This window comes from Aulonocara stuartgranti, assembly GCF_965226115.1.
Source record: "Aulonocara stuartgranti genome assembly, chromosome: 12".
NCBI lineage: Eukaryota > Metazoa > Chordata > Actinopteri > Cichliformes > Cichlidae > Aulonocara > Aulonocara stuartgranti.
In genome coordinates, this window is record NC_138948.1 from 38,073,858 (window position 1) to 38,085,192 (window position 11,335).

General features: G+C 41.7%; 1 protein-coding gene across 2 annotated transcripts in view; it reads left to right on the forward strand.

The window, feature by feature from the left end:
- LOC309718541 (whirlin-like) overlaps nucleotides 1-10,230 on the forward strand; it is a 71,959-nt gene extending 61,729 nt beyond the window's left edge. The window contains exons 8-11 of one of the 2 annotated variants that reach the window (XM_082553900.1): nucleotides 596-1,304; nucleotides 3,344-3,519; nucleotides 4,085-4,216; nucleotides 6,164-10,230. In XM_082553900.1, coding sequence (XP_082410026.1) covers nucleotides 596-1,304; nucleotides 3,344-3,519; nucleotides 4,085-4,216; nucleotides 6,164-6,340 — 1,194 coding nt within the window. In that variant the 3' untranslated portion in view covers nucleotides 6,341-10,230. The remainder of the gene's footprint in view (nucleotides 1-595; nucleotides 1,305-3,343; nucleotides 3,520-4,084; nucleotides 4,217-6,163) is intronic. The other variant, XM_082553901.1, reaches the window with a different exon arrangement.
- Nucleotides 10,231-11,335: the final 1,105 nt, after the last annotated feature.

Consider the following 11,335-nt stretch of genomic DNA (forward strand, 5'->3'; position numbering starts at 1 on the left):
TAGGACTGTAAAAGATCCAATATCAGTTATTGCGAACGCTTGATTGCAGTCGTTGCCGCTAAGGTTGTTGCAGTTATTAGGTTTAGGTGGAAATCAGTTGTTCCTTTTTTTAGTTTAGATTTCACTACATAGGTTTGGATATTTTCCCCTTTATAATAAACACCTTCATTTAGAAACTGCAATTTGTGTTTACTTGTGTTATGTTTGTCTACTGTTTAAATTTGTTTGATGATCTGGAGCATTTAAGTGTGACAAACATACAAAAAAAAACAGGAAATCAAGAACTTTTTCACATCACTGCATTTGCTTGTACAAATATCTAACAGTTTATCCGCCTTTACATAATTAACAGTTCTTAAATACATGTTTTTCTGTCTTTACGTTAATCTAACCTTGTTCTGACTCTCTGTACTCAACATGCACCATGTGATGGCTACAGATGTTCTCATTTTATTTTTCTGAAAAAGTCATTAGTCCGTGACAAGCTGTGTTTCTAAATATACAAGATCTAAAATCTTAAAGATAATGATTAAAGAGGCAACATTCACTATTCATGTTGGATTTTTGTATGTCACTGCCTTTTTCTGAATGACAGGATGAAACGCAGGCTTCAAGTGAACCTCTTCCACCCTTCAGAGCTGCTTCTGTCCAGGCCCAAAGAAGACCATTCCCGGAGAAAGAGTTCAATTGCAAGCCTTCAGCCAAAGTGGTGCAGCCCATTTCTTGCCTGCTCGTCACTGGTCCCACCCATTTACTCCAGGACTGTCCCCACAAGCCTATCAAATCCCTTCCCACCAGCCAACACCAGCCAAAACCAGCCTCCCCCCACCATGCATGCCCTGGTCCCACCCACTACACTTCCCTTAATTCCCTTCAACACACCTGCCAGAATTCCTTCCAGCTCTCTGATTCTGAACACCACAATAATCCCCATTTTGATTACCATGTCCACCATCATAGCCAGCCCATTTCAGGTCACCACACCTGCCCAGGTTTCCTGCATTACCGGGACTTGCCCAGCTCTGCTAAACCAGAGGCATCTATCAAGTTTTCTTCTAGATCCCGCTCCTATGAAAAGTCTTCCGTCTTGTCAATGTCTGCATCCTCTTCAAAAGCAGCAACTCCCCTGCCATCCCCTCAACCATCTCATCATCCCTCACCATGTCCGTCCCCGTGCCCCTCTCTCATCACGCCTGCTGCTCCATCCTTTAGCGCTGACCAACGCTGCTCACCTGCTCTCACACAGAAAGTCATTGTAACAGAAATGAACCGGCTATCAGCAGATGCCAGACCACAGCAAAGAGGTAAATGGTGTGTATGTAATACTTTTCTGCTGTATTTGAGCACACAAATGTTCTTAAAGCTTGTCTCATTCACCCATTCAGACACACTTTTGTTTAAAAGCTTTTGTCTATGCCCAAGCACTTTTAACCAACATTCTCTGATGGATCCATTGGGGGTAACTTGGAGTTAAGTAGGTACACAGTCTGTGTCTCTGTGTGTTTGTGTTGTTTCTCAGTACAGAGAAGCACTCAACTTGTAAAATGTATTAGTAATAACCAGAACAACACATGTTTTGTGACTAGAAACATGTAGGCGGTTGCCCTGCTTATATCTTGATGCGTGCTCAATCATCCAGGGGAGGAAATCCCCAAAAGTTGGTTCTGTTCATCTGGACATGTTCAGTGGGAGAAACATTTCATCATCATCCAAGTGACTTCTTCAGTCTCAGCTGACTGCAGGTTTACACAACCTTATAAACAGTACATTTGCACAATGTACCTCTGATCAATGGCCATGAGTCCCATTCACAGAGAGTTGGGGAATGGCTGCAATCACAGCATTGTAAGATGGTGACAGATGTACCTTTAGGCCCCTCCTCCATTCAGAGATGGTCTTTCCCTTTTCACGTAAATGGCCTCCTTGACTCGGCCCTCAAACCAGCGTTCCTCCCTGTCCAGGATGATACATCCTCATCCTTGAAAGAGTGTCCACTGGCCTGTAGGTGTGCATAGACTGCAGAGTCCTGGCCCGACGAGGTGGCTCTGCTGTGTTGTGGCGTCCTCTTAGCCAGAGGTTGTTTGGTTTCCCCGATGTATAAATCCTGCCAATCCTCCTGCACTTACCAGCGCACACTATGTTACTCTGTTTGTGTCGGGGGACCCGATCCTTGGGGTGGACCAGTTTTTGGCGCAGCGTGTTTTGGGGTTTAAAAGCCACAGAGACCCGGTGTTTAGAAAAAATGCGTCTCAACTGCTCTGATACTCCTGACACGTACGGGATCACTACAGGTTTTCGCTTGGGCAGCGGTTGTCCTTCTCTCCTGGATCGGCTGGAGCTTTCTGTAGGAGCCTTCCCAGCTTTGACAAAAGTCCAGCTGGGATAACCACATTTACTCAGGGCCTTCTTGATGTTCTTCTGCCTCCCTGGCTGCAAGGTCTTAAACAATCAGGCCCCATCTTATCTTAATGACCTTGTAGTACCATATCACCCTATTAGAGCACTTCGCTCTCACGCTGCAGGCCTACTTGTTGTTCCTAGAGTATTTAAAAGTAGAATGGGAGGCAGAGCAATGGTGAGGGAAATTCCACACACACTCCTCTTCTGCCCCGCCACACTTGTAATTCACACACACTCACGCGCAGGTAGTCCAGGGATGGGAAACACAAACAAACCAGGGAATCTAGTCATGGAGACAGATGAGAGAATCAACACTAGGAAAGCCACGAAGGAAACACTGGAGATAATTTTACAGCCGGGCAACACTAGGATAGTTGCTTAACGTTCCAGTGACGAGAAACACCGAGCCAACGTCTTGAATGCTGGCCAGGAGAGGCGGGAATAATGAGCCACAAGTGAGCAATCGCTAGAGAGAGCGAGGGGGAAAAACAACAACAAATACCTGTAGCCTGTTTGAGCCAGCCGGGGACACAGGGACCATGACAATTAGGCTTAAGACATTCCTGTTTGATAAAGCACAGAGTTTAGGTTGGATCCGATGATCCTCAATGCTCCATTAGTTCTGCTGGAACTGGTGTAGGTTACTGGGAGATTCCCATGATGCAGTGAGTGTTTCTTCTTCAGTCACCATTTTCACTCACTGTGTGTTTAGAAACCTCTCTGCATATAAACATTAGTTACTATTAATGTCTGGCTCTCTTCCACGGTGTGTCTTTGTCCTCACCCCAACAATTGTGGCAGATGGCCACCCCTCCCCGAGCTTGGTGCTGGTGGAGGTTTCTTCCTGTGGAGTTTTTCTTTCCCACTGTCGCCAAAGCGCTTTTTTTCTATATAATTAAATTTGAATTAAATTCAGTGTATGCTAGCTAACTCCTCCCCCCAGGGGCCACCCTGTCACAGTTGTCAGACAGCGGCCAGACTCTGAGTGAGGACAGCGGGGTGGATATAGCAGAGGCAGGAGGCTTCAGTAAAGATGGCAGCCCACGACCTAGCAAAACTCACCGGACCCATCTGGAACAGCCAGGATTTCATGCACTTTCTCCAGGGATTGGCAGACAAGTGAGGGTTTTCATTACTAAGCAATCTTTCAGTAGCATATCTTTTAATGTGTTCAAAACAAGCAAATTAGTGCTGGTGTAAACCCAGTTTTAGTTTGTGATTTCAGAATTCACTGGATCACCTCTTTTGTTGCTTTAATTTCTATTTTAATCGGTCAAGTTTGCAAAGTAAAACCACAAGTTCTTACCAACAAAAGCAGAGGGAGATTAAAGTAATCTCCTTGGTGATTGTTTATACAGCTGTCTATGATTGTGATCTTAAGACCTGAAGTTACTTTGTGGGCACCTAAACAAAACTCTTAAAAGCTTTATTGAATTCAAAGGAAATCTTGTTATTAGCATTAGGCTAGAACACGCGAGGGAAAACAAAGGGAACACAGTAACATTAGACTCAGACGCATTGATGTGTAAATAAGGCTCCATCACCTGAAGAAAATGAAATGTTGTTTACTATATTGAGATTTTCAGATGTTCACCTACAAGCTAGTGGCTAAATTGCATGCAGTAAGATGCTACTTCTTGCTCACAAATATATTTTTCTTAGCTCTCCTTGCTTTGTTTCCCAGCAGTCTCCTTCACCTGTACCAGTGCCTACTGCTGTGCTGGTGCGAGTGTTGAAAAATTCAAACACCTTGGGCATCGCAATAGAGGGTGGAGGAAGTACACGCCAACCTTTGCCTCGCATAGTCTCCATTCAGGTAAGAAAGCGTTAGAAGGTTTCAAGTAAGTCACTGTTTAAAGTCTTCCAAGCAACAAAATGTACTGAAACTGCAAAAAACAGTAAAACATAAAAAGAAAATCCTCTCTCGCCCTTGTGGGTGATCCATCCTTCAAGTGTGAATTTCAGATGTTGTTCCTGGGATCTGCTGGAGCCCCTCATCTAGCTTGGGAGTCACTGCACTGAGTGCTCCGATTACCACTGGGACCACTGTTACCTCCACCCTCTTATCTTCTCTGAGCCCTTTTCAAGCTTCTTGTGTTCCTTCTTCCTGATGTTGCTGTCATTCGGTATTGCTATGTACCCTCAGAAGATCTAGTAGATGATGTGAATGCAGCACTATGGAAGATATCTACCACCACCATTACTGAGACTAACAAGCTGATCTACAGCATGGCAGCAGCAATCAGTGAGAAGCTTAGCTACAAGTTGAACAAGGAGCAGTACCCTGCATGCAGAAGGAGACTAGAGGCCAGGATCAAGGTAGAACGGGGGGTAGCCAACTATCGGAGCTGCTGAAAGGTGCAACAAAGGAGGTGCCCAAGAAGTGCAGCAAGCTGTCCATAACTGAGGCCTTGGAAACTGCAAAGCAAAGTCTCACAGCCTTGGCCAGCCGCTTGAAGACATACACCAGAAAAATAGAAGGCTGCAGAATAAACCAGCCGTTCTTCACAGAAGCAGCCAAGGTGTACTCTCAGTGGCAGGTAACAATATGAGAACAGCACCACCAAGGCTGGAGACCAGGGGTTGGCAACCCTGGGCATGTGTGCCACAGCTGACATGTGAAGGGTTAACTGATGGTACAACCAAAGCTGGACTGGCAATCGGCCCACCGGGCATTTGCGATGTGATTTTTTGTTTTTATGGGCCGATGATTTTTTTTGTTTTGGGGGGTTTGGGTTTTTTCTTTGTAGTGGTATAAACAATAAAAGGTGGTGGATTGGTCAGGATCTGGCCGGTGTGTAAAAATAAGTCAGTTGTTTGGTGGTGGCTGTAGCGGAGCTTCCACAGAGGCCAGTGGGTGGATGAGGGAAGGGGAGGCAGAAGGAGGAGAGACGCGAGGCGGCCGCCGGTCCGAGTGTCAGGTGAACTGAACTTCAGGTAAGAAGTTATGACCTGCAGTCTATCTGGGTCAGATATGAACCAAGTTTAGGTGGAGTTTATTTTCGTTGTGCTGGGAGAAGGACGCAACCCATAACAGCAATGCTGAGTGACTAGTGGATCTAAGAACAGACCACAGCAACCTCGCTGAACAGGGCCCAGTAATCATCACAGTGGCAGACATCCCAGATGAAGAGTGAAGAGCTGGACAGCACCAAGCCCCGACATGGTTCACCATAGTCACGTTTCATCACTCACCCAGGTGACTTCTTCAGTCTCAGCTGACTGCAGGTTTCCCCAATCTTATAAACAAACTTTTCACTGGCAAGTAATGTCCCGTCACAGCAGAATGGAATTCCAGCAGTGATAGGAATGAGCGCAGGAAACCCTGGCGTCTAGATGCAGGTGGTGGAGATCAAGATGGAGGCTTGAATGGAGCCTGAGTTATATGGGAGAGACATCTTCAAGGCAGACGAACAGATGAACAGTGAGATTTAAAGTGCGCAGAGTGGAGGCTGAAGAAGGCTGAAAGATGATTTGACTGGACCAGTGATGTCAGCAACGAGTTTGAAAGCATGGGAAAGCGTGACGCATGAATTAGTCACCAGACACGAGGGAAGCAGGCAGATGTGTGATTACACATCTGCCTTATTGAACTAATCATAAACTTTTATTTATATCTTAAATTCAGTCCAAGTGTGTTTCAAGCTATAGTTGCCTTGGACTGTACTGTAACTTCAAGAACAACAAACTGTTCTGTCCATGAGCGCCTTAATCCTGCTAACATTATTGTCTTTCTATTCTTCTCTCATGTTCCCGCTGACAGAAAGGAGGCTCGGCTCATAACTGCGGCCAGCTGAAAACTGGCCAGGTCATTCTGGAGGTTGATGGCATCCCCTTGCAAGGCCGGGAACACAAAGATGCTGCCAGGATCATCGCTGAAGCCTTCAAGACAAAAGAAAAGGGACACATTGACTTCCTGGTAGTTGAGCCAGGGCTCTAGTATTGGAACTTTGCACTTTATGCAGCTTGGTTTAAGAAAACACTGTTTTACGTGAATGATGCTAAACTCCATATGGTGTTGTCCTATAATCAAGGCTCATATTTTATTTTCAGGGAAAGGATTATTGGACTGATGTATCAGGTACTTGTTGATTGCACTCTACAGAAATTTGCACAATTTAAAGTAGGTAGTATGATAACAATTGTTATAAATACCTGTGCTATTTGCAGTTGTTTAGTTTTTTTCATTTTATTTGTTTCACTAGAAGAGCTATTAGCACTAATTGATGCTACAGCAAGTAATACTGACAACAGCCAATCATGCCAAAGTGAGTGAACCTGGTCTTTGTATGCTTTTCATTGTTTAGAGAATCCAGAGAAACAGAACTGTTTACAGTCTCTTATGGCAAAGAGCAACAGTATTATTGCACTTACCAACTTAGCATGTAGAACTTCAATACAAGCATACAGTTAGGTCAGATTAATTGCTTAATTAGAAGATCCATTATATGGACTAAAATGTTGGGCCACCTACACACTTTATCTTCAGTAGCTTTTAATACATCTCATTCCACAGTTATAGGCATTGATATGGAGTCGGTCTGTCCTTTGAGCTTCCACAGCTTCCACTTTTCTGGGAAACCTCTCTGCAAGGTTTTTCACGTGTCTGTGTGAAGTTTTGCCCATTCGTCTAGAATAGCAATTCTGAGATCAGCCACTGATGGTGGAAGAGAGGACCTGTGTCACAATCTCCATTCTAGTTCACCCCAACAGTGTTTGATGGGGTTGAGGTTGGGGTTCTGTGCACTGTATGTCAACCAATCATGCATTTCTGTACTTTGCATTATGGTAAATGGTGAATGAACTGATTCCTATATAGCGAGCTGTTGTTTAGTGAGTGAAAGCTTACTGAGCTGTCAGTCAGACTAGAAAAATGCTTCAGTCCATTTTGGTCCATTTTAATTGCTTCTAAGATTTCCAGTAATAAACATAATGAGTACCACGTGATCACAACTGGCAGGATTTAGTGATAAAAGCCAATTTACAATTAAAGATGACCAAGCAACTCAAGCAGACTAATAAGTAATAAGTGTTTTTTCTTTTTTTAGTGACACTAGTTTTACAGTATTTAATAGCTCCACACAAATACAAATGGAATACTATCTTGTACATATTACATGAAAAACTAAAACAGTTTAATTCTAATAAATATTATAATAACACTTTATTATATTATTATAATCCTACTCCACCTTTAACTCTTTTTTTTCACCCAGCTGTATATGTTTGTGCCATCCTCACCATGAAACCATGTCCAAACACATATACTGTAGATATCAGTGCGAGTCTGACATGAATCACCATATATGATTATGATATTCATGTTTATACAGAAAGCAGTTTGACCAACTACTTACTGAATGGAGGAACTCACAGTTTGCCCATACAGCTGTTGCTGAAAATCATCTAAAAATGATATAAAATCACTGGACGTCATCATCAACAGTGAACTGCATCACTCCTAATTAGAGTTTACATGGATTTATTGCAAAACTGTTGAAATAAAGTGCTTTGGCTTTACTGGGGATACTAACAAAGTTGATTAATATTTATAAAAGATAAAATCATCCCTGTTCTTATCATTGATAAATACTATGAAATATTGAATGATTGTATAATGAAATAGCTACAGAAAAGAGTGATGCTTCTGAAAAAGTAAAAATCATTTCAATGTCTTAGTCTTAAAATGGTTGTGAAAGGTTTTCAATCATTCATCAGTTGAAGGGACTGACTGACTCATGTTTTGACATATATGGTGAAGCTTTCGATTGTTGCTGTCTTTTGTTGAGTCTGTGAGTTGCAGAGAAAACTGCAATATGAGTGATTTTTCTGCTATGAGAATTGTACCAAAATGATTGAGTCCATAAATGTCTGGGAACGTAGGAAACTAGTTGTTGGACTTTTGGGAGAGAAAACCTGTTCAGGCAGCCGATACACAGACGTCTTTTATTATAAAGCCTTGCTGTTTTAATAGACACAGTGTGCCACTTAGCATTGTGTTGCTGAAACATGTACGCCCTTCCATAACAAAAGGTCAGTGGCAGCTTGTCTTGCACACTCATCTCCCATCAGTCTACCATCAAAGACCGGAGGTTTATCCACAATGTGCATGCACAAACAACCAGAAAAAGCCTTCTCAGCTTGACAGGTTCCAGTGTTTGTTAAGGAGACACTTACACACCTGTGAAATCAAGAAACACTTTATTTTAAAAATGGGATCCAAGGCAAGAGCAGCTTTCAGCAACAACAGCCAGTCTCAGCTAGAAAATGGTAGTAATGTGAACAATGGAAGCAAACAGACAAGAAGCAGTTGTGAAACATGAAAGGTTTCGCTTTCACTTTGGTACATGCTTAATGGATGCCTTCAGATCTGGTCTGGTCCTGATGGAAAACCGTTGTTTTAAAGATTGAAAAATATGGGTTTTTGAGATTTGCACATCTTTGCAAAATCATGACCTAATTTTAAAACTTGCCAGACACAAAATGACTTTGTTATGTCCTGAGCTAATAAAAAATTAAATCGGAAAGAGTTAAGAAAAGGTAACTCGTAGATTCTTCAAACAAGCACCACATATCCCAGTTGTTCTCTTGGCTTGGTTTGGTTTTGCTGCTGTCACAGATGTCATGAAGTGTGTGTGTGTGTGTGTGTGTGTGTGTGTGTGTGTGTGTGTGTGTGTGTGTGTGTGTGTGTGTGTGTGTGTGTGTTGAAACCAAAATGAACTGAGAGCAAACTGTGTCTCAGTTCAAGTATATTGACTTTATACTGTTTTTAAAGACATTTTACACAGTGTTCAACCTTTGTAGAAAAAGGTGATTGTGGCTGATTTTCCTGTAAAAGATCTGCTGTTTCCTATTGTTACTTGACCTTAGGGGAGGAGGAGTGCTTGACATGAAAATGTCCATATCATTATTATTATTATTATTATTATTATTATTATTATTATTATTATTATTATTATTATTATTATTGCCAAAGGTGAGAAAAGAGGATAAATGGCCTATACAGTAGTGGCATTCAGACAGCACTCAAATAGGAAAGCTTTCATATTGGTTACATTCTTACCTTTTATAGTCTCTCAGTTACAAAAATGATTCAACCAATTGATTGATGATTCAACAGGAACTTCCAGTTTTTATAAATTTAGCTGACACTAACAATACACCGTAGTTGGTATAGTTTTGGAGCAGTGGTTGTAAACCTCTGTTGTAGAAAAAAGTAGAGGACTCAGTCAGATCTGGGACTTTGCTATGTTCTATTTAAAGTGTTTATTAATTCCATAAGACATGGTGGTCTTGGCCAGTGCTATTTATTATGGCTTTATTGTATTTTTGTAATCTTATAATCCCATCACAGTAGTATAGTGATAAGATCTGCTGCGAGTGTAGGGTTTGAATGTCTGGATTTATCAATGAAGTGTTGATTAGAATACTGTGCAATTTGAATAACGTATAAAAATCGTGTTTTTGTTTGCTTGTTTTTAATCATGAGCGCAAACTATTCAGACAACATATACATATACATATGTATATGTTGTCTGAAAAGACTTCACATATATTTATAAAGGTGTATATGGAGTAAGTGATGAAAGGATAAAGGACTTATATACACAATTATGTAATTACTTTGTGGCTGATGTAACTGCTAACATCCCTTCTAAGTTTTCTTGCCCTTGTCCAATCACAGCTGTTACACCATCAATAACTATTTAAAACAATTCACTTGTTTTTGTCTATAAGGGATCTCGCAGTATTCTTTGTGAAAATGATTGAAATACTCTTAAATTATCTTGAAGACTTAATAAATAAGCACTGTAATAAAACATACACCCTATTTACTTAATAAAATTAAGGTAACAGATTAAAAGCTGTCATGGTCCTGGTTTATGTTCTACTTGGTGTCTCTTGACCTCAGTCTTCCATAGTCACATCTCTGCATCTTCCAGCCTTCCCAGTCATGTACCCATGTCTGTCTGTGTTCTCCCCAGCTCCTGTGTCAAGCCCATGTATCTTGGTCTTGGGCTCTGTGTTTGTACTTCCTGTTTTATTCTGATAGTCTATTTCATGTGTGTTATGTTCAGTTTTCTGATTAGTGTCAGCTACGTTTCCCTCTGCTCTGTCACGCTCTCCCTGATTGTAGGTGGTGTCTCTGTTTGTCTGTTTTCCTTCACATCAGTGAGTCACTTTACTTACTTACTTACTTTAAAACGTTCTCTAAAACAGTGGACAGACCCACAGACCCATGACGCCCTTACCCAGTTAGCTAGCAGCTAATGACGCACTTCTTTTTTTTTTTCTTTTTTTTTTTGCCTGTCCCGTTTGGCTCTTTTGCATCAGAATTGTTGTCTAAATGCAAAGAAAGATGCCCAACGGATTTACTTTACCAAATTGACCATCCCAGCCTTGCCGTAATGGTCCATTTGATTCACCTTTTATTGTTTATTTTATTTTCACTTGTTGAATACGGGACAGACTTGACTGGAGGAAAGAAGGGGAGAAAGAAAGAGGGAAAGAGAAACAGCTGAGAAGAGGGACGGGGGAGAAGGGCAAAAGACAAAAACCAACAGAACGGGCAGGAAAAAAAAAAGAAATAAAAAATGCATATATCAATCACCTGGATCACCTGCTGAGAAAGAAAAAAGAAAGCAAGCAGAAGAGAACAAGAGTAATAGAATAAACAACATCACAATGATATATGGGAATATGACAGTAAATACTAAATATTAAACATTATTGTGCAGCACATAAGATCAACAGAACACAGTGTGCTTTGAGGTAGGAGCCAAAAAGGGTGTAGTTTGTGGGTGTGATCACCCATGTGTACACCTGTGAGCATGGACGCGCTTGTTTTTTTAAAAGGTTCCTTCATGTAATGATCTGCTAGAGGGTGTGGGGGGGCCACAGCCCCGTCCTCCAGGGCATGAAGCAGGTGTGGAGG